Here is a 27,812-nt window from a genome sequence, read left to right on the forward strand (position 1 = left end):
CAGCTGACATGTGCGCGCAATAGCGGCGGGTGAAATCGCGATTCACCCGCCGCTATTAACCTGTTAAATGCCGCTGTCAAACACAGACAGCGGCATTTAACTACCGCATCCGGCCGGGCGGCCGGAAATGACGTCATCGCCGACCCCTGTCACATGATCGGGGGTCGGCGATTCATCAGGAAGGTAACCATAGAGGTCCTTGAGACCTCTATGGTTACTGATGCCGGCCTGCTGTGAGCGCCCCCCTGTGGTCGGCGCTCACAGCACACCTGCATTTCAGCTACATAGCAGCGATCTGATGATCGCTGCTATGTAGCAGAGCCGATCAGGCTTTGCCAGCTTCTAGCCTCCCATGGAGGCTATTGAAGCATGGCACAAGTAAAAAAAAAAATGTTTTTAAAAATATGAAAAAAATATAAAAAATATAAAAGTTTAAATCACCCCCCTTTCACCCCATCCTAAATAAAATAATAAAAAAAAAATCAAACATACACATATTTGGTATCGCCGCATTCAGAATCGCCCGATCTATCAATTAAAAAAAAGCATTAACCTGATTGCTAAACAGCGTAGCGAGAAAAAAATCCGAAACGCCAGAATTACGTTTTTTTGGTCACCGCGACATTGCATTAAAATGCAATAACGGGCGATCAAAAGAACGTATCTGCGCAAAAATGGTATCATTAAAAACATCAGCTCGGCACGCAAAAAATAAGCCCTCACCCGACCCCAAATCACGAAAAGTGGAGACGCTACGGGTATTGGAAAATGGCACTTTTTTTTTTTTTTTTTTAAAGCAAAGTTTGGAATTTTTTTTCACCACTTGGATAAAAAATAAACTAGACATGTTAGGTGTCTATGAACTCGTAATGACCTAGAGAATCATAATGGCAGGTTAGTTTTAGCATTTAGTGAACCTAGCAAAAAAGCCAAACAAAAAACAAGTGTGGGATTGCACTTTTTTGCAATTTCACCGCACTTGGAATTTTTTTCCCGTTTTCTAGTAAAAGACATGGTAAAAGCAATGGTGTCGTTCAAAAGTGCAACTTGTCCCGCAAAAAATAAGCCCTCACATGGACAAATTGACGGAAAAATAAAAAAGTTATGGCTCAGGGAAGGAGGGAAGTGAAAAACGAAAACGCAAAAATGAAAAAGGGCCACGACTTGAAGAGGTTAAGGGGTAGTCTACTATTTTAACGTAGTTTTTAAATGGGCCCATAATGGTGGAAACATGAAAAAGAAAAACCTGACAGGGACATGGTCTGATCATACCACAGCAAAAGAGAGTATACAGGCAGGACAGTGTGGGAACACGGCTGATTCTTTTTGTGAGGTAAAATAATTGGCTGCCTGTTTTTAGGCAATGTTTTACCTCACAGAATCAGGGGTGATCCCATGGCGATGCCTGTATACTCCCTTGCGTGTCCTCCCTGCCCAGGAGCTGTGTTATGATCAGACCATGTTCCTGCACGGTCAGACACGGCCATTACACAGTACACATTTATAAGATTATCTCAGCACAGGAACATTATTTTTTTAACACATCAAGTTGTGGAACTTATTAATCCAAGAGCTACTAATTAAAATGTACTTTGTGGGGAAACCCCTTTTAATGAATTACGGTAATTGGTTGTAGTCGTCATCTGTTGTTTCACTTGTCCTCTTTCTGAAAACTTTTTTTTTTAGTTTTTTGTAATTTGGTCTTTGTTTCTTTTTCTGCAGTCCGTTTTATGGTGAAGATTTTTACTTTGAAATCCCAAGAACATTCCACAATTTGTCTTTTTACATCTATGATAAGGGTCTTTTACAACGAGATCTTCGAATAGGTGAGAAGTGACGGGCAATTGTCTCCAAGGTCAGCATAGGTTAAAGGGGTTGTCCAGGACCAAACAATCGATGGCCTCCCGACAAGATAGGTCGTCAGTATCAGATCGGTGGGTCTCCCAGCTGTTGGACCACCACCAATCGGCTGAAATCAGCTCCTGCGTCTTCTGGATGTAGAGCATCGCAGCTCCGCACATTTACTGACCGTATGTCTTATTCAAGTGATCAGCAATACTCTCCCATGCTCAGTTTACATCCGGCAGGAGCAGGTTTCAGCTGATCGGTAGGGGGGCAGGTTTGGACCCTGTAGATCTCGTATTGATGAATAGGTCATCAATTCCTTAGTCCCAGTCCATCCCTTTAAGGAAGATAGGCTTGTATGGAAAGTTAGGTAAATATGGCATATCTTCCAGCTCCTTAATAACTTGTCTTTTAAAACCTTACCTACTCTTTGGAGGCTGTCCTGCCCCTATGGCATGTAACGCTCTGTATCTTATAAGGGGGAGCACGGTGGCTCAGTGGTTAGGCTACGTTCACATTAGCGTTGTGCGCCGCTGCATCGGCGACGTAACGCACAATGCACGCAAAAACGCACCAAAACGCACGCAAAAACACTGCGTTTTGTGACGCATGCGTCGTTTTTTGCCGAAATTTGGACGCAAGAAAAATGCAACTTGTTGCGTTTTCTTGGTCCGACGCTTGCGGCAAAAAAGACGCATGCGTCGCACAACGCAACAAACAAAAACACATGCGACCCCCATGTTAAATATAGGGGCGCATGACGCATGCGTCGCCGCTGCGTCACCCGACGCAAACTAGCATAACGCTAGTGTGAACGTAGCCTTAGCACTGTTTTTCAGCACTAGAGTCCTGGATTCGAATCCCACTGAGGACAATGTCTGCCAGAAATGTTTATGTCCTCCCCGTGTTTGCGTGGATTTCCTCCAGGTTCTCCAGTTTCCTCCCACATCCAAAAACATACTGATAGGAAATGTAGATTGTGAGCTCCACTGGGGACAGCGATGATGTCTGTAAAGTGCTGCGGAATGAATGATACCGCTATATAAGCAATGAATAAATAATAATAATCACTAGCAGAGCCTCAGTCACTCTGTTTTCAGTATTGCAGTTACCCATGCTCTAATAATGCATGCATAGCCATAGCTGCAGGACAGCCTCCAAAAAGTAGGGAAAGTATTAAAAGGCAAGTTATTAAGGAGCTGGCAGATATGCCGTATTTACCTATATTACTTAAGGGGGCGGTCTGGGATTAAGGAATTGATGACCTATTCAATTTGAGATCTATGGGGGTCCGACACCTGGCCCCCCTACCGAGCAGCTGAAACCTGCCCCTGCCGGAGGTAAACAGTGTACATTGTTGTACACCCATGCGTGTTCTGGTAACACTTTCTCCGAGCGTCCGCTCATCACTAGTGGGGATGATCCCTGTCCACACAATACTACCGCCGATTGTTGGACTTTTACCGATACGCGCTGTTTTGATTAATACAGACCAAAGTAAGCAATGAGCACTGCTGATTCGGCAGCCTGTGAACACGGCCAGATAACCATGGAGCGAATGTTCTCACCAGCTCTCAGTTATGGTAAATGCCCCTATTATAATATGGACCTGTTGGACTGTCCATCCGGGACTCGCCACCTGCCGGGGGAAATCTCTATGATGGGCCAGTGTCAGTATAAGGCTCTAATGCCATGGTAATTTTGAATATGTCATCTGAACATTTGCCGGGACCACCCCGGATGTATCTTACAAAAAGTTCCTTTTTTGTGTTTGTTTAGCTTTTCCTATCGTAGTTATTGTAAGAATTGGCTGCATTTGTTTTCAGGGATAGAGAAATACAGATTTGCCATTCTGAATTACCATCTAAAAAATATTCTGTTGTATTAGACACATTTATAGCCGGGTACAGATAATGATCCAAAGCTCCTGCTCTGAAAAGCCGTCCGCGGGGATTTCCATTAAATGTCCATATTCTCATGTTCTTTTGGGGATTTGTGATAGATCTGATGGAAGTTGGAGTTGTATATACGCAGTAAAACTGGCCAAATCGTAATGTTAAGCATTGTCCTTTTTAAAGAGAATCTGTCGGTGTACAGTCGTTCAATCTAAGAACCTTGTAGGTGATGTAGCCCTAATTATAATTGCACCTAAAGGGACTAATTTATTAGCCGGAATCTCATCAGGGGGTTTTTGCGACCTCATCTGAGAGCATCTTGATGTAGGCAAAGAGAAGCTGAATCCTAAGATATATCACTTAGTTTACTGGGTGCAGCTGTTCTGCCACAGAATTCTTAGATTTATCATTGCAGCAGAGCTGAGAAAGCTGCCCCCGCCCACACCAGGCTTTGTATGTACAATGTCTATAGACGGTGAGCTGCTAATCTCACAAAGGGGCGGAGTCGGACCAAGAGGCATGCACTTCTGTGTGCGAGCAATGATAAGCCCCTGGTGCTAAAGCATTCATTGCAAGTAAACAACAGCACAGAGCCTGATAAGAGAGGCAGCACTGTAATGTGTGTTTTACCCTCTACCTCATGCTGTCTTTAGATTATATTGCATAAACCTGCTGACAGATTCCCTTTAAGACTGGAGTAAGGCTTAATGAAGGACTCGCTGCTTTAGGATGCTCTATATTCACACCACTTAATGATTTTGGTGCTTTTTTTCAGTGGCATGTGAAGCACCAGAAATACTACTCCAGTTTTTGACTGGAGTAGCATTTCTGCTGTAAGAAACGCTGTGACTTTTGCTGAATTTGACAGGCGGTCATAGCCACCCCTGACTCATGCCCACCTCAGTATTTACACAAAATGCTCCTTTATTCAAATATGCTAATGAAGTTCTAGGGGCACCCTTGCAGTGACCAAGCAGCTCCCTGATTTCATGTGGAAGCAGCTTCAGGTCTCTGTCTTCATTTTTGGAGGAGTTTTCCCTTTCCTGGAGCATTTCTTGAAGCATTTTTGATAAGTTACAGAGGGGATTTCTCACCTGTCTTTGCTGACTTTTGATTGGACAGTGCTTAATTTGGGGTAGATTCTATTTTATTTTGTTTTTCTGTCTTCCCTACAAGGGTTTTTCAAAACCTTTGAAGGGAAAAAAACACTCTAGAAAAATCCCCATATGATCAGCAAAAAAGGGTTCCTACATACATAATGATGTAGTTGTCCAAGTGTTTTTTAAGCAGTTTTTAAGGAGGATTTTGGACACGTATGTGCTCCAAAGAACTTCCCAAATAAACAGTGTGAACATAGCGGATCGTTCAGCACCGCAGGCTGCCACTGTTCTCGGAAGCCCAGATCCTGGTTACGCAGGATGATGGAAGTGATGATGATGTGTGCAGCACAATTGTTTCACCTGACAAATGAGCGTTTTGCTCGATCTTCGGGCAGTCGGCAGCTTGTTCACACCACAAGATTGTCAGAAACCAGGAAAGCTTGTTCACCATAATCTGTCCTTGTGAATGGACCCTCAGTTTGCACACCATTTTTTTCCGACATACTCGTGTTAATTCCTTTCTGAATCTTATCTTGCAGGTATGTTCTGCGGTGGCATTGGCTAAAAGTAGATCTGAAGCTTTCATTTAAAGCGGATCTGTCACCAGATTTCACATTGGACACTTCATAGACTATTAAACAGATCTGTTAGACCGGATGAAGTTACTGCAAATCCACATCCAGCTATAGAGTGGGAAAGCTCAGGAGTCCAAGTGTGTTCAGTATCTGCCCACCCAGCCTAACTGACAGCTACAGCTTGTGCTGAGCAGTGTGAGACCTCAGCAGGGAGGAGGGACACTGAGGAGCTGTTAACAGGTGGTAGCCATTTTGACATGGCTTTTAAGAATAAGTACACCGGCCTCATCAGATCTAAGATATACCTAATAGTGTATGTATTGAGAAAGCTGGCGAGTTATCTCATGGAGATATTGTGACTTCAGATGAATGGCTGTATGTGGACAAGCGTGTCTCACCCCTGCTGACAGAAGGTCATGTGCGACATCCATATGTAGTAATAGGACATTTACCGGCCTTGTCTTCATCCAGATTGACATTTTTGGTTTGGATCTGAGGTGTGTTGCACTCCGGATTCCTTTAACTTTTCCCTGGATGCTGAACTAAGTTGGAAAAGGCAGTGATTACACGACGAACTTTCCTACTGTTACTACTGATTTTTTGGCATCAGCAGAGGCCCCTGACTGCCGGAGCTTTCTGTATTCCAGGCTGTGTGATGAGGAAGAGGAAAGGATTTGCGGGCTGCGCTCTATCTGCTCTTAAACCTGTGCAGTGGTTTTGTGGTGTAGACTTTCCCGTCAGGCTTGTTTGCAGCTGCCAGGAAGTTCAGGACTCCATCCCCATCAATGAATCCATCTCATAATGATTTCCGTGGCGTGTGGGCAATTCTTACATGAACCGTTTGTCCCAATTCTGTATTATGGCGTTAAGTCGCTGGTGCGCTGGGGGGATAGTTGTATAGGAAACGTTTGCTACATGAGCCTTAATAATCGCCCTCACGCCTTGCACTGCTGCGGTGTTACCTTCCCAACCTTGCACATGTGAAAACAGACATGTGCAATCGGTGGGCTGTGCGGCCCTCAGTGCTCATGTGCCGATAAATCTGGACATTGGTCCTGGGCTTATTTTGGGTCATTTCTCGCCCCTTTTTTTTTTTTTAACTGCCTAACACTGAAACCGCCAGCTTTAACATGATCACTTTTGGAAAACTTCACCCAGATGCCGGATAAACTTTGGTTTACTGGCCCCAAACCGAGTGGCGGGTTTCAAACATGATCTGTCCTGACGTGGTCTGTTGTGGTAAAGACTTATATTCCCGATCCTGGAGGATGTATTACTACAACCCTGTGTTGTGCTATTCCTCTGTTGTTCCTCCTGGAAATGTATGAATAAAGTTTCAATTTACTCACCGCATACCCCTAGCTGGTTACATTCAGTTGTTATTTTATTAATACATTGATAGAAGGAATATCAGAGGAACGACACTACTCAAACCTGTGAGAAAAAGATCCACAATTGTTTTTCATAGGAACTCTCAGCCGGCGGCTTATCTCTGAGAGAACAAAGGTGTGTGATCGGGGTGTGTGATCGTGGTGTGTGATCGTGGTGTGTGATCGGGGTGTGTGATCGGGGTGTGTGATCGGGGTGTGTGTGATCGGGGTGTGTGATCGTGGTGTGTGATCGGGGTGTGTGATCGGGGTGTGTGATCGGGGTGTGTGATCGGGGTGTGTGTGATCGGGGTGTGTGATCGGGGTGTGTGTGATCGGAATGTGATCGGGGTGTGTGATCGGGGTGTGTGTGATCGGGGTGTGTGTGATCGGGGTGTGTGTGATCGGGGTGTGAGATCGTGGTGTGTGATCGGGGTGTGTGATCGGGGTGTGTGATCGGGGGGTTTGATCGTGGTGTGTGATCGGGGTGTGTGATCGGGGTGTGTGTGATCGGAATGTGATCGGGGTGTGTGATCGGGGTGTGTGTGATCGGGGTGTGTGTGATCGGGGTGTGTGTGATCGGGGAGTGTGATCGGGGTGTGTGATCGTGGTGTGTGATCGGGGTGTGTGTGATCGGAATGTGATCGGGGTGTGTGTGATCGGGGTGTGTGTGATCGGGGTGTGTGTGATCGGGGAGTGTGATCGGGGAGTGTGATCGGGGTGTGTGATCGGGGTGTGTGATCGGGGTGTGTGTGATCGGGGTGTGAGATCGTGGTGTGTGATCGGGGTGTGTGATCGTGGTGTGTGATCGGGGTGTGTGATCGTGGTGTGTGATCGGGGTGTGTGTGATCGGGGTGTGAGATCGTGGTGTGTGATCGGGGTGTGTGATCGGGGTGTGTGATCGGGGTGTGTGTGATCGGGGTGTGAGATCGTGGTGTGTGATCGGGGTGTGTGATCGGGGTGTGTGATCGGGGTGTGTGTGATCGGGGTGTGTGATCGTGGTGTGTGATCGGGGTGTGTGGGATCGGAATGTGATCGGGGTGTGTGATCGGAATGTGATCGGGGTGTGTGTGATCGGAATGTGATCGGGGTGTGTGTGATCGGAATGTGATCGGGGTGTGTGTGATCGGGGTGTGAGATCGGGGTGTGAGATCGGGGAGTGTGATCGGGGGGTTTGATCGGGGTGTGTGATCGGACATGTGCACAGCCTCATGGAATAACATGGGTACAAGTGCTATACTTCAAAACCACAGATGACACTCGTCAATTTAAACGGTCCTGTGCGTGAGCCCTTTGAGTGTCAGCCAAACCCATCAACATCAGATGTGAAGGACATTAATCTAATGTGTATATAAGGATCATGTATCACAAGTATTTCGGAGAAAATATTACTGCTGGCCCCATCAGTCAAAGATCAGCTCTCATTTGACCTTTGTGTCCATTAATAGATTAGTATGAGCTGATCTGCAGTACCCAGTAACAGCCACTAAACAGTTGATGGCGCTGTGCAGCTCGATAATTGCTGACATGCGGCCACCAGCGGAGCTGAGAACAGCTGATCAGTGGGGGCGCCGATCTGTGACCCATCTCTGATCATCAATGTCCTAGAAGTGTAACCCCCCTGTAATGGATGTAGCTCTGATTCTGTGCCCAAGTTCAAGGGCCAGTAGATGGGTAACACTGCCCTATACAATGAATTATTCCTGCCTTTTATCATTTGTGGGAAAAGATTGCTAGCAAGTCATAGCAATGCCACAGTAAAAGCTGTAATTGCCGGGTTATTAGGGCCTTGCATTCACCGATGCGGCATTTCTCTACTACAGTGACCCTGCCATTGACCGACCCTTATTGTAATTCTAAATTCATTTTATTTATTTATTTTTTATCGTGAACCGTATATTTCACTATGGATATTTATTGAACTTTTTCATTTTGTTTTCCCACAGGAAAGGTCGCCATTAAAAAAGAGGATTTGTGCAGGTACTACGGCAAAGAGCCCTGGTTTCCTATCCAACCCATAGATTCTAATTCTGAAGTCCAGGTAACGTCACATAAAGTCACATTCTGTGCCGGAGTCATTTTATTTTTTATGGAAATATCATTCTGTTGTGTTCTTCAGCCGGAGATCTGCCTTCCCGCTTCTGCTGTTTGCAAGTGAAAGAAACAGAAGCATAAGGGACGTGGGATGTGCTCAGCAAGGAAGAACATTCACTTATTTAAACTAGAATAAATTTATTTTTATATATATATAGTTCAGCATAAAAAGAACACAGGTCGTGTAATGCTTCAGAACCCCCTCCCCCACAGCTAAACTTGAACCCTAAAGGTACAATTTGGCGTCTGTATAGTTAACGGGAAGGGATTGCGCTTTTTTTGTGGGCTATTTCTGGTATGTGACCTAATCCACATTTACGGTAATAGCACTGAGCTGCAATACCAGGTATGGCCCGTAGATAAGTCCTGCTGATTTTGGGAAGAGAGACGACCATTCTGTTATAATCCCGAGCATTCGCTTTAAATCACATGACATTCGGGAGGCCCCCATATATATGGTCAGACCTAATATTGGTGGGTTAAGGGTCCCATAATCATTTGATGTCTGTCAGATGAACAGTTCTTTTTGCCGGACCCTCCTATACATCGGGCCATTCATTGGTTCAAGCGCTCCTGTGCTCTCTATGAGACTCTGAGGTGCCGGCTTTCAGTTATAGAGGTGTGACCACTGCTGAGCCGGCTTTCAGTCATAGAGGTGTGACCACTGCTGAGCCGGCTTTCAGTCATAGAGGTGTGACCACTGCTGAGCCGGCTTTCAGTCATAGAGGTGTGACCACTGCTGAGACGGCTTTCAGTCATAGAGGTGTGACCACTGCTAATCAGGCTTTCAGTTATAGGGGTGTGACCACTGCTGAGCCGGCTTCAGTCATAGTGTGAGGGTGATCTCTTAAAGTGAGATCAATATGATTGCTTGTACAGTTAGGTCCATATATATTTGGACAGAGACAACATTTTTCTAATTTTTGTTATAGACATTACCACAATGAATTTTAAACAAAACCATTCTGGTGCAGTTGAAGTTCAGACTTTCAGCTTTCATTTGAGGGTATCCACATTAAAATTGGATGAAGGGTTTAGGAGTTTCAGCTTCTTAACATGTGCCACCCTGTTTTAAAAGGGACCGAATGTAATTGGACAGATTCAATAATTTTAAATAAAATGTTCATTTTTAGTACTTGGTTAAATACCCTTTGTTGGTAATGACTGCCTGAAGTCTTGAACTCATGGACATCACCAGACGCTGTGTTTCCTCCTTTTTGATGCTCTGCCAGGCCTTCACTGCGGTGGTTTTCAGTTGCTGTTTGTTTGTGGGCCTTTATGTCTGAAGTTTAGTCTTTAACAAGTGAAATGCATGCTCAATTGGGTTGAGATCGGGTGACTGACTTGACCATTCAAAAATATTCCACTTCTTTGCTTTAATAAACTCCTGGGTTGCTTTGGCTTTATGTTTTGGGTCATTGTCCATCTGTAGTATGAAACGACGACCAATCAGTTTGGCTGCATTTGGCTGGATCTGAGCACACAGTATGGCTCTGAATACCTCAGAATTCATTCGGCTGCTTCTGTTCTGTGTCACATCATCAATAAACACTAGTGACCCAGTGCCACTGGCAGCCATGCATGCCCAAGCCATCACACTGCCTCCGCCGTGTTTTACAGATGATGTGGTATGCTTTGGATCGTGAGCTGTACCACGCCTTAGTCATGCTTTTCTCTTTCCATCATTCTGGTAGAGGTTGATCTTGGCTTCATCTGTCCAAAGAATGTTCTTCTAGAACTCTGCTGGTTTTTTTAGATGCTTTTTAGCAAAGTCCAGTCTAGCCTTTTTATTCTTGATGCTTATGAGTGGCTTGCACCGTGCAGTGAACCCTCTGTATTTACTTTCATGCAGTCTTCTCTTTATGGTAGATTTGGATATTGATACGCCTACCTCCTGGAGAGTGTTGTTCACTTGGTTGGTTGTTGTGAAGGGGTTTCTCTTCACCATGGAGATAATTCTGCGATCATCCACCACTGTTGTCTTCCGTGGGCGCCCAGGTCTTTTTGCATTGATGAGTTCACCAGTGCTTTCTTTCTTTCTCAGCATGTACCAAACTATAGATTTTGCCACTCCTAATATTGTAGCAATATCTCGGATGGGTTTTTTCTGTTTTCGCAGAGTAAGGATGGCTTGTTTCACCTGCATGGAGAGCTCCTTTGACCGCATGTTTACTTCACAGCAAAACCTTCCAAATGCAAGCACCACACCTCAAATCAACTCCAGGCCTTTTATCTGCTTAATTGAGAATGATATAGCGAAGGGATTGCCCACACCTGTCCATGAAATAGCCTTGGAGTCAATTGTCCAATTACTTTTGGTCCCTTTAAAAACAGGGTGGCACATGTTAAGGAGCTGAAACTCCTAAACCCTTCATCCAATTTTAATGTGGATACCCTCAAATGAAAGCTGAAAGTCTGATCTTCAACTGCATCTGAATTGTTTTGTTTAAAATTCATTGTGGTAATGTCTATAACCAAAATTAGAAAAATGAGGTCTCTGTCCAAATATATATGGACCTAACTGTACCTGACCAAATATAAGCTGAGTGCTAGCTTAGAGGCCAAAGAATGTATCAGATACACAGAGACGGATACACACTCGTCTCTCAGTCAAAGTTGTTGCCCAACTGAACTTTATTCTCAAAACAAGAGAATATACTAAGAGCAGGAAATAGGGGGGGTTTCACAACTTCTGTACAGCTAGTTACTTTGTAATTGGTCCAGTCCAAGTTTCATTTCCAAATATGGTGTATTCCAGTGCCTTCACTCCTGCATTAGACAGATTCCTTCCAGGACAGTTTCAAGGATCTCCAAGACATCTTCAAAGACACAATCGCCATCTTGCTACACTATATCTGAACTGACTTACATAAGGTTTAATAATTGATTTTATTAGCCATTTTCCTCCTTCACAATAGAGGTTTGACCACTGCCGAGCCGGCTTTCAGTCATAGAGGTGTGACCACTGCTGAGCCGGCTTTCAGTCATAGAGGTGTGACCACTGCTGAGCCGACTTTCAGTCATAGAGGTGTGACCACTGCTGAGCCGACTTTCAGTCAGTGCCAGAGGCTTGGTTACAGCCTCCACTCACAATGTGTTGAACGGTGACTGAAGCCGCCCCTCTATGAATAAAAGCTCAAGGCCTACAGGAGCACTGAAGATCATTTCCTCCCGGCACCGGGGCTCTCTCAAAGCAGCTTTAAAACGGTAATAGCCTGTAGATTAACCCCGTATCTGCTGGTTAATAGCTTTTTATTTTTCACATGACCGGTGTCCTTTAACATCTTCCCCAACAATCAATTGACCAGTGCCCCCATATACATTAGAGTGTAGGCTGAACCCATCACTATTGACGAGTGCAGGCAATATTAGTGTACCGTGCATGGGCGCACCAGCCCACCTCCGTGTAATGTGTTTGGGCACCTTCAGTGAGATCACCAGCGAAGCTGCCCAGAAAATATCAGAATAGCGAGACATTGTGGTGATAAGTGTTATGTCCCTGCCATGGGAACTGCTACAATGCAGATTATTCGGCAGCCGATCCATTGCCCTGTCGGCTTGTATTTCACTAAGTAGACAGATAATATGGACGCTTGTACCAGGAAACGTCCAATGGTGTTTGCTCCCATCTCACAGACATGCCCGGGCTTGTATCTGGCTCTGTCCTGTCTTTGTGCCATGGCTTGTTGGGCGCTTCAGTTCTGTCTCCTCTTACTATGGGTTACTGTAGCTATGTCTGACCTTACACCTGGCTCAATATTCCACCCCCTGCAGACTGAACTTGGTCACAATCTATTCTAACTCTCCTTACTGATTACTTAGGGGTTCACACATCTTCTTTCTTACTTAAATGCTTGTATTTGGGGGCTAAAATTAATTTCTGCAGTTCAGTTTCACTAAAAAATTTTTTACATTCAACGTTTGATGTGGTCTGTGGTCATAAATCAGCTGAGAGGATCTAAGAAAAGAGGAAAAACGCTTACAAATCCTCCCATTTAAGCAGAAGGAGCTCACTGATGGATTTTCAGTTAACCCATTGTGCAGCCAGCAATAGACAGTGCAGCTCAGAGGGTGGAGAAGCCAAAGCAGGCGACATTTTTAATGAAACCAAAGCTACATGCATTTAAGTAAGAGTAATAATTGTCACCATAGGTGGAATCACCTTTAACTCTACCCTGTAAGGCTGGGTCGACAGTCGCTATATACTTTGTTCAATCTGACCATAAAAATGAAGATAATCCTTAATAATACGAGCAATTTCTTGTGTATTATCTCTGCACCTTATAAAAGTAACAATCAGTGCTGAACGATATATTGGTTATTCTTGCTATTTCCAAACTTTCATTTTTCTTGGTGATACAGGTATTGTAGAGTTTACTTCACTATTAGACATGCAGAACTGTATGGTGGGGAAAATATGGCCATCTCTCTGAGCTTTACATGGCTGTCAGTCACACTCGCTCTACGCCGACAGCTGCCGCTCCCGACCACCTCCTCCCAGCGTGCGTTTTCATGGCGGCATAGCTCTTCCAATAAATGAAGAAATTGATCAGGAGTTGAAATACAATTAGAGCAAATTTGGCTGAAGCCCTTGGAGGCCCCTTTACACCTCAGATGGGTGACCGCTTCTGCCGAAAGTAAGGATTTCGGCCAACTTTTATCTAATATCTAGGAGGACCTTTAGTCTAACAGCCCTTGTACGTGCAGAGATAAGTCAAGAATGACCTCGCAAATACTTTTCTCACAAGTTTAGATAATCCTATGATAATAACAGACAGTACATCACATAGCGGCACAAGTGTATTCATCGGTGTGCGGCGCACATGACTTATTGAGGCAACCAATATGAATTTCCAGCATAAGACCACAGTTTGATGAGCATAGATCCAGTTACAGCACCATCTGTGTTCATGTAGATCGATCACTTCCATCCCTTCTGGTTTTTAGGAATCCCCTTTGGATGACAAGTTTCTTAAATTGGAAGCTTTTTAAAAAAAAAAATGGAGTATTTTTTTATGTAGTTTATTGCTCATTGCCTAGTTTGCCCATCAGAGTGGCCTTTTTTTAGGTAAGAATTGCGCACATACAAGCTGTTTTCTATACAGCTTGCAAATGCCTCTCTAAAGCTTGGGGGATCAGGCCTGCTTCAGTGTCCCAACACTACTGTGCTGAAGGGGCAAAAACGACCTGTGCTGACGGTATTGGAGAGCACCCGGTTCAGACCAATGGTGTGACCATGCCGCTAGTCTATAGTATCAGTCTGCAGGAGCGCATCACCCCGAATAAACAGGAAGCCGGGAGGTGGAGGAGCAGCGTGCTCTAGAAGAATTAACAAAACCTAACACAGAAGCAAAATGAGCAACTACCCTGCTGTAAGTAAAAAAAAAAGTAAAAGAAATAGTGCATACAAATAAATGGGGTACATAGTAAACACCGGTTTTGATAAAAAAAAAAAAAAAGTGTAAAAGTGATCCCACCAGCGTCAAGGTGTACCCAAATTCGGGATGGTCCCAACCTCTAGAATTAAAACCTTACCATGCGTCATGGTGGCGACAGTGTGAAAAAGGGCTGAGCAAGACTGGGTCCTGAACATGGACAGACAGCAAATGGGAAGCTATATAAATTTAATGTCCAGCTCAAAAAAAGGAAGGCCGCACCATTACCTGCACTAAGTGCGGAAACCTGAAACTAAACCCCCAAAAATGAGCTGGAGTATAAGTTGGTATGCATGCAAAATAGGAGCATGCTCACACTGGACATTAAACAGACAAAACCTGAGACAAAAGTAAAAAATGATCATCTGACCTGCTGTAAATAAAAGCAGTAGTGCACATAAATAGAGTACATCGTAAACACCATTATTTTTTTTATTTATTTATTTTTTTACAAAGCATAAAAGCCATCCCATCAGCGTCAAGGTGTACCCAAATTCACCATGGCCTTGACTTCTAGTATTAAAGCCTTACCATGCCTCTTGAAGAATGAAGATGAGCTCATCCATTTAAAGATTGTTTTCTCAGGGGCCAGCTGATTTCTGAAGAACTTACTGCTGGGACATCCAGTGATCCTACAACCATACAATGGTTCCTTTTCTGTCAATTTGGGAAACAATTTGGTAAAAGTGAGAGTCGATCAGTGATATGGACATGTATTAATATGTAGCAATCATAATCTGCTTTTTCATCCTCTTTTGAGCTGCTCCTCTTTCTGTCCTCATGTCTAGTCTGCAAATGTCTATTTTACACAAGGAGTTTTACCTACAACTAACATACATTTGTAGGTCATCCAAAATAAGTTTTCATGTATCCTATTAGGGTATATAGTTGTAAAGGTTCCCCCCGGTTGGTGACCTTTTACATGGGGTGTAGAGTATAAAACATTGGAGTAAAATTTCACCAACATTTTGCCATAAAAACACATGCAGCAACTGCGGTCTGCTTCTTTGTTGTTGATCAATTATTTTTTTTTATTTTTTTTTTACTGCTGTCACTGTGGCTCGAGATTGAGCCAAAGACAATAAAAAAAACCCCCAAACATTTGATCTGCAACAAAGAAACAAGTTAGAGCTGCTGTTGCCGCGCTTGCTGCTGCCGCGCTTGCTGCTGCCGCGCTTGCTGTTGCCGCGCTTGCTGTTGCCCTGCCCAATACTGGTGAACTTTTACATGACAGTCTAATATTTTTTACTCTACTCCCCCATGTTACCAACTGGGGGTCCTTTACCACTACATTTCCTTGGATACACGATAAAGGGTGGTCTGTGGTCATCATAAGCTCATTGCGATCAGTAGGCTTGGTAACGATTAATGCACAATGGATGGATGAGGAACAGGAATTTTTTATATCACTAAATTGAATGATCTTGACATGTGGTTGGTACAGCTGCTAGTATGTGATCAGACGCGTACACGTATTCATCATTTTGTCATGAATATACAGTGGTTGTTTTACTGGTGTTCTTTGTGGTGCGATGGTTTATCCTTCTTATATGAGTCTCCTCCAGGTTACAGCACTACATAAAATGTCCTTAGGACGTAATTGTCTTCCTTCGAATTTGGAACCAATTTGTATCTGAGAGGGGGAATCACATTGTGAGCCTATTTTAGTATAGGGGTTTTTAGAAAAAAAATCTGCAAAATACCTAGAAAAGCATAAAAGAGTAAAGTCGGAACATGGTGCATGTTTATCTGTAAAATGATCCTTACCCTAATAGGATTTTATTGCGTAGTCATAGTTCCCATACACCGCTTTAGGTCTTTTATGTAAAATTATTAAAAGGTGGAATCACAAATATGATAATTCCATTGAAAGTATGGTATACCCGTGCGGGAAAGCAGTGCTAAAATATGATGGTAAAGCAAAAGGAATAATGTAACAAGTTATCCAGATAAATCTATGTTAAATACATAGAGTACCAGGCAAAAGTGTGAACACCGCGGTTTATACAATGGTTTACTTTGCTTTTATTGGAATGTGCACATTGTAGATTAAGTCTGAAAGTATAATATAATATTATATAATATAATATATAATATGGTAAACCTCAAAGTACCCCCTTTTACTTTGATGAGAGCATTACACCCACTTGCCATCCTCTCAAGCATCTTCATCAAGTCATCGCCTGGAATGGCTTTCCAACAATCTTGAAGGACGTCCCTGAGACGTTGAGCATTTTATGGATGATTTACCTTCACTGTGTGGTTCGAGTCATCCCAAACATTTCAAATTAGGCAGAAGTCAGGTGATTGTGATTGCCATGTCATCAGACGGACACTCCAATCCTCTTCTCCTTGGTCATATAGCTTTCATACACAACCTGTGGTGCTGTAAGTTATTCTCCTGTTGCAACACAAATGATGATCCCACTATGTGCAAACCAGAGAAGATGGCATGTCATTGCAGAATGCTGCGGTAGTCATTCTGGGCAAAGGTGCCTAGAACTTGTAATAAATTGCCAGCACTGTCACCAGAGAAGAACCTCCACACTAACACTCTTCCCCTCCATGCTTCACGTTGGGCATCGCACATGAAGAGGATACTCACCTTTTCTGCGTCACACAAAGATATGGTGGTTGGTACCAATATTCTCAGTGTGACCCCTCAGACCACAATTCAGATTACCACTGGTCTAATGTCCAGTCCTTGTGTTACTTCGCCCCAATAAGTCTCCTCTTCTTGTTTGTGGTCCTCAGGGACTTCTTTACAGCAATTTAACCATAAAAGCCTGATTCAGGCAGTTTGCCTTGGATAGTTGATGTTGAGGTGCGTCCACTTCTTCATGTCTGTGCATCATTGACTGTATAAGGTCTGTTTTCTGAAGTGCTGTCAATTTAGTGTTTCTGAGGCAGAAGTAGTCATTTTTCATCTTCCATTCCTGTGGCGGTCTCCAGTTTCACCTTCGCGATTGATGGTTCCTATAATTGCAGTTGAAGCCTTCAAGGTTCTAGCAATGTTTGGGATTTACTAAGCTTTATGTCTTAAAGCAATGGTGGGCTGTTGTTTCTCTTTACTTAGTTGAGTGGTTGTCGCCATATTCTGGCTTAGAAGAGTTGTGGAATAGGGCTCAGTACTGTATGGAGCTGTGTGCCAACACTAGCTCTGCAAACCACAGCAGATTGTCTCAGACACTTTCTGAAGGCCGGCGATTCTTCAAATGTACTCTTGATGAGGCATACCTGTTCTTAGGAAGCCATTCCAGGGGATGACCCGATGAAGCTACTTGAGACAACCCCAAGGGTGTGTAGAGCTGTTATCTGAGTTAAAGGGGGTTACTTTTGAGGAATATAAAATGTAACACATACTGTTTTGTTTCGACCATGTTTCTTTACTCCTTTTTTCCATATGTGGTTCTTTATGGTTTTGCTGCCTTCAGTCTGAATCTTCAATGTGCACATTCCAATAAGAACAAGAAAAACCATTGCGTTGAGAAATGTGTCCAGACTTTTGACTGGTCCTGTATAGGTCAGAACCTTAGTAAACTTGGCTGATGATGGGTCCATTGTGCTCTGGAAGCCTGCAGATACTCTTAGTAATGAACCAGAACAGTTGTATCACTCGTATACTAATTTTGCTTTTTTGCGATGCAATGAAAGGGTTGAAATGTGAAATCTCTGCTCTTAGTTTGTTCCCCCGGCCGTGCAGTTGTGCCCTCGGTCCTTTCCCGTTAATGCATTCTCCTTCTCCCCTCTGTCCCCATCACGTGTCCTTTCCCTGTGACTCATGAGCTGTAAGATGCCGGTGTTCGCAGCCTCCCTAACGTGTAATTGTTCTGTCTCGCAGGGAAAAGTCCACCTGGAGCTGAAGCTAAACGAGCTGATTACTGACAATGGCTCGGTGCAGCAGCTTATGGTACAGTAAGTATATCTGGGCGGACGGTGCACGTGTGCAGTGAGCAATGCTCCGTGGTCAGTATGACCAGCTCTCAAAGCCACCAGGACACTTCCTTTTTTCCGTCCCGCGCACAGAGAGGAAGCGTAGGCGGCTGTACAGAGGCTTTGAATAAATACAAATTACAGTTAACCTCTTCTGCCCGTCTGCCAGGGACAAAGAATGCCATGAATTCACCGGCTTTATAAACCTTATGCAAACCGCAAAGCTGCGCCTCCAAATCGGCAGCCATTGTGCTCCTCTATATTTCACATCTTGCTGCTTGAGATCATCTTGTACTAGGTTTCTGGACAAGTTCGTTAATAATTTGTATCTTACTGGTGCTGAAATGGCAGCGTTTTACATATTTTTCTACCCTCTGAAATGCCCCAAAGGGTCACACAATGTGATTTCAGGAGTCCAGACTTTAAAGCTCTCCCCTTTACTGCCAGGATTGCCCCTCAGGGCACTTACGCTATGAATAAATGGCCATTATTTTACTCTCCATTGACCCTGATGCCATTATTCGATCCGCCTGCGTTATATTATTTTAGACAGCAAGATTGGCACATAGTGGGATAACTGCTCTTAGTTTGGACCTGTATAAAGCATTCTTACTGGCCCACCTGCAACGTTGGCGGAGCTGCTGGCGTGCATCCTCTTAAAAATATTTTTGAAGGGAACCTGTTGCCCAATTCTTGTTGCTCAATCTACTAGCAGCAAGAATCAAATTTTTCCTGCATGATTGCAGCCACATATATTTTTATACTTATTTATAGGGAGAAACGACACTAGTCCAGTGCCATCTCTGGCCGGCTCCTCCCAGCACCGCTGCCTGTGACTGACTGGTCTGTTACATAGTAATACACCTGCGCTGGGAATAGACGGCCGGGGGCAGACCCGCACTTTAAAGTATATTTTTTTCTTGCTGAAGGATGAGCCTAGCTGCCATCGTGCAGTCAGGACCTTTCAAAGTTTAGCTGTTGTGTCAGGTGAACTTGCAGCAGAATATCTGCCTTTCTCTAGCTTCCCCCTATTCCCTTCTCCATAGACTTTTATGAGCAGCAAATGATTCTTTCTTTGAAATAAAATAATTGTTTCAAAACAGGCACAGAAATGTTTTACCTTACAAAACGCTGTGATTCCCTGTCTGTATTCTCTCTTTTGCATCCTCCCATGCCCAGGAGCTGTGGAATGATCAGACCATGTTCCTGTACGGTCAGACACGGCCATTACACAGTACACAGCAGGGGAACATTTATAAGATTATCTCAGCACAGGGACATTTTATATAAATAAACACATCCAATTGTGGAACGTATTATCTATTAATTAAAATGTACTTTTGTTTATGGGAAAACCTGTTTAAAGCAATTGTTTTTTAATTGTGGCAAAAGCCCTTTAAATGCATTTTTTTTTTTAATTATTTTTTTTTATCTTGCATATATACAGCATATATACACTTGAAAAGAGACTAATTTATTCCTCTGTATGTGAATACCAGAATAAAGTAATTTTTAGGAACCATCCAAAGGCATGAACATATTTCTTCTTTTTTTTTCCAGTATTGTAGAATGTGAGGGGCTGCCGCTAGTGAACGGGCAGAGCTGCGATCCATATGCCTCGGTGTCTCTTGTTGGCCCTTCTAGGTAAATGCCATTCTAAGGAGGAGCAGACCTGTGTTTTTTGTACTGTATGAGGCCACGTCCAGATGAACTTCTTTCCAGTTAATGTGCTGTCTGTATGTATAACACCTGACACTGCGGTGCACACGGTGACTGCACTGCGCACCGACACCGCACTCACCTATATTATCTCACACTCAGCGTGACCAATAAATAGAATGATCTCCACTATGGTACTTGTATAAAAACCAGTATTTTATTAAAAAAGTTCAGATTAAAAATCTTAAAAAACAACCAATTACTACGTAACATGAAGGGTACATAATCCAAAGACAAGGGACTATACTGTCATAGGATTTTTCAAAAAGCCAGGCTGACCAATCGCAAGTGTGTTTAACCATTTACCACTTATGAGAAGCCTACATTACAGTAAGTCAGCATGTGGTTTCTATCTCAGGGCATGCATGTTTGTAAAGTATAGATGTTACTCCATAGTAATATAAGGGTAAGTTAATGCTTATTCCCGTGTTGATCTAACAAACAGCACACCTACAGAAGATGGCATACATAAAGCGGATATTGAAAACAATTAATAGTATACCTTGGAGTCAGCCACGTGAAAAAATTCCTCGGCGTCCCTCTGCCCCGACGCGCGTTTCGCAATGCTTTTGCTGGAGGCGTCCCACAGACTCACCTCGAGATCAGGGCTCTGCAGCACACTCGCCCTCCTCTCCCTTCATTGTCTGTGGTGCTTCTGGAGAAAGCTGAATGCTCGACTCTTTCCAGTAGTTACAAAGACAATGAAAGCAATGGAGGTGGAGCATGATCATCGCGGCTCTAGTCTAGACTGGGATCTACAGAGCTTTGTTCTTGGAAGTCCCAGCAATCGTTAATATGTGTAGGGGAGAACGTTTAATTCTGGGAGTACCCCTTTAAGTTTATATGCTTTCCTTGTGTTTAGCTGACATTTCCCCAGTTCTCTGGGGTTTCTACTGCACTTGAAAAAAAAATACTCCTGTGTTCATTGGCTTCCTGTAGAACTGGCCATAGTGTGTGTGTCTATGGGTATGACAAATAAATGGTCCAGAAATGTTGACGTATTAGGCTGCGTGTCCACGTTCAGGATGGCCGGCGGTATCGTCGGAGCGGCTTAGCCGCGTCAAACACGCAGCGTTTACTGCACGTGGACACATACGGTATGTGTCCACGTGCAGTAAACGCTGCGTGTTTGACGCTGCATAGGGACGCAGCGTCAGACATGCAGCGTCCAGATGTTACAGCATAGTGGAGGGGATTTAATGAAATCCCGTCTCCACTATGCGTGGTAACACGCACGCGGCGGCCCTGCGACTCCGGACATGCTGCGCGTCTTTTCAGATCGCAGCATGTCCGTATATCTTGCGGCGACGCTCCGTCGCCGCAAGATATAGCACAGGGCCCTATGGTGGAGAGCGATGATCCCGGATGTGTGCTGTGAACACATCCGGCATCATCGCGTCCCAGAAAGGGGGCAGGGCTTACCGCAGAGCGGCTAAGCCGCTCCGACGATACCGCCGGCCATCCTGAACGTGGACACGCAGCCTTAGGAAAAAAAAGCAAAACCAGGCTTTGTACACATACAGTTTGTATTGGAGACTTGTTGGGGGTCTTGGTCAAAGTTTCGGTCATTTTTGCCAGAAAAAAAAAAGTAGTGATAAAATAAGTCACCATGATGGAAGCCTATAAATTTCCATCTTTGTGATTGTTTTGTCAAGCCTATTTCCTTTGTATCTTGATGAGCTTTGTCACTCCTTGATTTTCAGAAATGATCAAAAGAAAACGAAAGTGAAGAAGAAGACGAGTAATCCGCAATTTAATGAGAAATTCTACTTTGAGGTGAATGAAGATTGCAGATTTTTTTATATTAATTAATCTTGTGTATCAGGGGAGTGTCTATTTTTTTTGTTGCTTTAGTTGTTTTTATAGCATTTGTTTCAACTAGTTGGCAGTGTGCACACAAGTTTATTATGGAGTAAATCCCTGTCATGGCATATTTTCTTGATTATACAAGAATGACCAATAAAGGTCACTCTGTATTTTATAGGATCTTTGCTTTCATACTCTTTTTTTCGTCTCCTTCTCCCTTCCCTTTCTCTCTAGGACATTGCTGAAACTTCGGTATAGACCATTTACAGTAATAAACTTTATTCTGTTTTTTTTCTAGGTGACAAGGTCAAGCAGTTACACTAAGAAATCCCAGTTTCAAGTAGAGGAAGAAGATATTGAGAAACTTGAAGTAAGGTTTGTAGTCCACAATTTTTTTTTTTTACTTTTACCCCAAATCTGGACTGACCTCCTGTTTCAGGATCAGAAATCTGCACTGTAGCATCAGCTTCTCCCTGTAAAGCTCCCAACATTTGTTTTGTTACTGACTGTTCCCATTGCTGATAAGTTGTTAGTAGTACGGCCCTTCTGACCTCTCGTTTCTGGTCTCTGCCTGTTGTATGTGAATATCCAAAGGTATTCAAATATATTCCTGTGTGTATCCATTTACTTTAAAGAAACTTGTCAATATAGATAAGCAAAAAGAAAAATGATATTTCCCTGCAGCCATACTATCTGAATCTGATTTTAAATATGTGGCATCCTAATTGAAATTGTGGCTGCTGGGAGAAAAAAAAGTCAAAATCCCCCTACACTTGCTTGCTTACATTTATCGGGATGACACCAGTGCAGTGTGATCACACTCCCTGCTCCATGACTGACATCCTGCTCCATGTCTGACATCCTGCTCCATGACTGACATCCTGCTCCATGACTGACATCCTGCTCCATGGCTGACATCCTGCTCCATGGCTGACATCCTGCTCCATGGCTGACATCCTGCTCCATGACTGACATCCTGCTCCATGACTGACATCCTGCTCCATGTCTGACATCCTGCTCCATGACTGACATCCTGCTCCATGGCTGACATCCTGCTCCATGACTGACATCCTGCTCCATGACTGAAATCCTGCTCCATTGCTGACATCCTGCTCCATGACTGACATCCTGCTCCATGACTGACATCCTGCTCCATGGCTGACATCCTGCTCCATGACTGACATCCTGCTCCATGACTGACATCCTGCTCCATGACTGACATCCTGCTCCATGACTGACATCCTGCTCCATGTCCCTTTCGCCACATGGGCTGTAACGGGCGTGTACTATTTACACCTCTGTGACGCTGGCCAATCATAACTACAAGGCGTTTCAGAGGTGAAGCACTCAGAAACCACCCCCAGAGGACATTAGGCCAAGGATTCTCGGCGTGAGTAACCCTCACTGCCTACAGGTTCATACAGTGTGGAGAGCAGGAGCTGCAGATGATGATGCTCTTTGCAGCACTTTTTGATGAGCTTGTTTCCTCCGATCACCAAAAAGAACCTATAATCAAACAATGGCATCTTGGGTGGGCTTGGCTTTGGTAATTTTATTCCCAATGAGAGCATCTAGGAGTAAAGAGGATTTAGGAAAGAGAGGCACATTGGAAGGAGGGATGGGACAATGGCTGTCTCTTTGCATTGCCAAGCCCATAGTAAAAAGATTTTTGACCAAGTTCTGTAATTTCTTGGTTATTTTACAACAGTCTTTGTCCTCCTTATATCCTCTCCTTGCACAGTGTTTTCCTTCCAACAAGATATGTGATTGGTATCCACTGTGAGTGGGCATGGTGTCCACTGTGAGTGGGCATGGTATCCAGTGTGAGTGGGCATGGTATCCACTGTGAGTGGGCATGGTATTGACGGTAAGTGGGCATGGTATTGACGGTGAGTGGGCATGGTATCCACGGTGAGTGGGCATGGTATCCACGGTGAGTGGGCATGGTATCCACGGTGAGTGGGCATGGTATCCACGGTGAGTGGGCATGGTATCCACGGTGAGTGGGCATGGTATCCACTGAGTGGGCATGGTATCCACGGTGAGTGGGCATGGTATCCACGGTGAGTGGGCATGGTATCCACGGTGAGTGGGCATGGTATCCACGGTGAGTGGGCATGGTATCCACGGTGAGTGGGCATGGTATCCACGGTGAGTGGGCATGGTATCCACGGTGAGTGGGCATGGTATCCACGGTGAGTGGGCATGGTATCCACGGTGAGTGGGCATGGTATCCACGGTGAGTGGGCATGGTATCCACGGTGAGTGGGCATGGTATCCACGGTGAGTGGGTATGGTATCCACGGTGAGTGGGCATGGTATCCACGGTGAGTGGGCATGGTATCCATCGTGAGTGGGCATGGTATCCATCGTGAGTGGGCATGGTATCCACCGTGAGTGGGCATGGTTTTGGCTTCCCTGATTTTATGTCAGATATGTTCTCACCTGTGTTAACTGATAAGGACCCATTTGGGATCCTCTTTTTGTTGAGTGGAGCAAGTGATGCTGCTTGCCAAAAAGAGTGTGACTGCCCTTCACTAGCTCCCATGATGACCTGCAGCTCCTGCTTTCCTCCTGTCTTCGCGATGTATGAACCAGGAGGTATCGGCAGCGAGGATTACTCACGCTGAGATTCCCTGGCCCGACCACCTCTGGGGGTGTGTTCCACCTTTACAGCGCCTTCTGACAGAGGTGGAGATTGCTCACGCACCCGAGAAGAATCTGATACCACCTACGTGTGACAAGTGTTTTGAGTGATCGATCAGGATCTAAATCCCCACCGATCTGCCGGGTATTTTAGGCCCTGTCACATATTAGAAAAGCAAAAATGCTAGGTACTCCTTCAATTCCCAGAGTGATCCTAAGAATGATAATAATTAAAGAGAACCTGTCATCAGGATTTATCACTATAAAGTAAAGTTATGGCCACAACGGCGCTATTACACGGATTACACTGATACCTTTGTTAGAGGAATCCAGTCAGTGGTTCTTTTTTAATTTCCTTCTGATGACGTCTTCTGTGCATCGGGGCGGGCCTGGGGGGCCGGGTCTTTTTCTGCTTCTGTCCTCCGCCTGCCTTCTGTGTTTCTACAGGTCACACTAATTATTTGTGATGCACAGAAGACGTAATCAGTAGAAAATTTAAAACCATGATTTAAAAAAAATCACTGATCTAATTTCTTCCAAAAAAAGGTATCCGTTTAATCAGCGTAACGGCGCCATTATGTCCATACCTTTACTTTATAGTGATAAATCCTGCTGGCAGGTTCCCTTTAATTTGTATTTCTCTACAAACACTAGATAATTGGTTTGTGCTCATGAAATGTTAAAGTGGATCAGTATTCAGATGTCACAATACAAGGTGCTTAGATCTTAGACCTTAAGAGGCTGTTGAATTTACTTTGAAAATCAATTTCAAAATGGCTGTGTAGTCGATTTTGAAACTTTTCTAGCCCAATATTGAAATAAGCGTTTTAGCCAGACTCCTAAAAATGTCACTTTGTAATTTGATGATTACATGGGCAATTTGAAAGGGATTTTAAAGGTAAGTACACCAGTCTCAACCAGATAAGTGTTTAGTACGGAGTTTGTGTTGTGAAGTCTAGTGACAGATCCCATGTTTGGATGTCCCATCATATAATGTGTACTGATTTCCTTGTCTCCATGCTGCTTTCTTACTTTCAGTTTTTTTGTCACCATTACAGTCCAGTCATGGGACGGTAAGCGGCATGTGTCTGCAGTTTTCTTGAGTGCCTCTACCTCAGCTATTATTGGTTTCAGGTTTTACATTACATAGGAAAACCTAATCTAGAAATTAAAGAGCAGTAAAGTCAGTTGTGTGATGGAAAAATCAGAGCATTTCCTATAAGGCTCTGTTCCCATTGGGTGTGCGGAGTACGTTTACTGCATGAGCCAGGAAAGAAATGTAGAACAAATCCATAGGCTCCATTCATTTGGCTTTTACTAATATTTCTTTAAAAAAAAGTCTAATCCGAACGAGTGCACTGATATTGGCGTGATCTGCTAATAGGAGTCACCACTGCTGTAAAAAATAAGTTAATTTCCTTTCTTCCTTCCTAAATATTCAACCATCATATATGAGTGAAATTATTAGAAGGTGGTAGGGACCACAGCAACTCCGCCACAAAGTGGAGACCACTTAAGCTTACAGAACCAGGGTCTGTTAAGTGCTCAGGAGCAGAAAAGTCATCAAAATTCCTCCTCTGGCAGTAACATCGGCACAAAAACTATATACTTGCTGGGAGACTCATGGCCTGGACTTCCATGGTGGAGGAGCTCTATTCAAGCCTTACATCACCAAGCACAATATTAGGTGTAAAGCTGCCACCACTAGAGCAGTGAAAATGTGTTCTGTGGAGTGACAGATCTCGCTTGTCAGTTTGATAGACTGGTCTGGGTTTGGTGAATGTCAGGAGAACATTATGTGCCTGATTACATTGTGCTTCCGGTACATTTTGGTGGAAGAGGGATAATGCTATGGGGGTGTTTTTCACGGGTCGGCCTCATCCCCTTAGTTCTAGTGAATTGAAATCCTAATTCTTCAGCATAGAAGACCTTTTGGACAATTATAGCTTCCATCTCTATGGGAACAGTTTGGTGAAGGCCCTTTTCTGTTCCACCATAACTGTGCCAACGAGCACAAAGCAAGATCCTCAAAGTCACGATGGATGAGATTGGTCTGGAAAAACTTGACCCAACGCACAGAGCCCTGACCTCAACCTCCGCTTCTCAACCTGTAAGCTTCTCGTTCAACATCAGTGTTTGACCTCACAAATGCTCTTCTGGATAAACGGACAAAAATTCCTGTAGACACCTCCAAAATTCTGTAGAAAACCTTCCCAGAAGAGTGGGATCTGCAAAGGGAACCCGTCCTCCACATTAATGTCTACGGCTCTAGAATGGGAGGTCATAGAAGCTCTTGTAGGTGTCCCCAATCCTCAGGTCCATGTAGTGTATGTGGGACACTTTCCTGTCGTACGGTCCAACAGTGCACATGTAGGTGACATCCAGGGCCTGTCTGCTCCTTCCTGCAGCTCTCACTAACAGGTAATGCATGGGTTTGTGGTTTATTTCTCGCTGCCGAGCTCATCGGTATCCTCACTGTCATACCCGGCATTCCTCCGCTCCCGTGTGTAGGATACTGTCATACCCGGCATTCCTCCGCTCCCGTGTGTAGGATACTGTCATACCCGGCATTCCCCCGCTCCCGTGTGTAGGATACTGTCATACCCGGTATTTCCCCGCTCCCGTGTGTAGGATACTGTCATACCTGGCATTCCCCCGCTCCCGTGTGTAGGATACTGTCATACCCGGCATTCCCCCGCTCCCGTGTGTAGGATACTGTCATACCCGGCATTCCCCCGCTCCCGTGTGTAGGATACTGTCATACCCGGCATTCCCCCGCTCCCGTGTGTAGGATATTGTCATACCCGGCATTCCCCCGCTCCCGTGTGTAGGATACTGTCATACTCGGCATTCCCCCGCTCCCGTGTGTAGGATACTGTCATACCCGGCATTCCCCCGCTCCCGTGTGTAGGATACTGTCATACCCGGCATTCCCCCGCTCCCGTGTGTAGGATACTGTCATACTCGGCATTCCCCCGCTCCCGTGTGTAGGATACTGTCATACCCGGCATTCCCCCGCTCCCGCGTGTAGGATACTGTCATACCCGGCATTCCCCCGCTCCCGCGTGTAGGATACTGTCATACTCGGCATTCCCCCGCTCCCGTGTGTAGGATACTGTCATACCCGGCATTCCCCCGCTCCCGTGTGTAGGATACTGTCATACCCGGCATTCCCCCGCTCCCGTGTGTAGGATACTGTCATACCCGGAATTCCCCCGCTCCCGTGTGTAGGATACTGTCATACCCGGCATTCCTCTGCTCCCGTGTGTAGGATACTGTCATACCCGGCATTCCTCCGCTCCCGTGTGTAGGATACTGTCATACCCGGCATTCCCCCGCTCCCGTGTGTAGGATACTGTCATACCCGGCATTCCCCCGCTCCCGTGTGTAGGATACT

The 27,812-nt window shown here is 44.6% G+C and overlaps 1 protein-coding gene across 1 annotated transcript in view; it reads left to right on the forward strand.

Annotated features, from left to right (window-relative positions):
* The window catches only part of RASA2 (RAS p21 protein activator 2), a 146,265-nt gene that overhangs the window by 58,102 nt on the left and 60,351 nt on the right, over positions 1-27,812 (forward strand). Inside the window, exons 3-8 of the mRNA XM_069727870.1 lie at positions 1,723-1,826; positions 8,729-8,823; positions 18,153-18,226; positions 19,805-19,888; positions 21,667-21,739; positions 22,068-22,144. Coding sequence (XP_069583971.1) covers positions 1,723-1,826; positions 8,729-8,823; positions 18,153-18,226; positions 19,805-19,888; positions 21,667-21,739; positions 22,068-22,144 — 507 coding nt within the window. The remainder of the gene's footprint in view (positions 1-1,722; positions 1,827-8,728; positions 8,824-18,152; positions 18,227-19,804; positions 19,889-21,666; positions 21,740-22,067; positions 22,145-27,812) is intronic.

The sequence above is a fragment of the Ranitomeya imitator genome, chromosome 5, assembly GCF_032444005.1.
Source record: "Ranitomeya imitator isolate aRanImi1 chromosome 5, aRanImi1.pri, whole genome shotgun sequence".
NCBI classification, from domain to species: domain Eukaryota; kingdom Metazoa; phylum Chordata; class Amphibia; order Anura; family Dendrobatidae; genus Ranitomeya; species Ranitomeya imitator.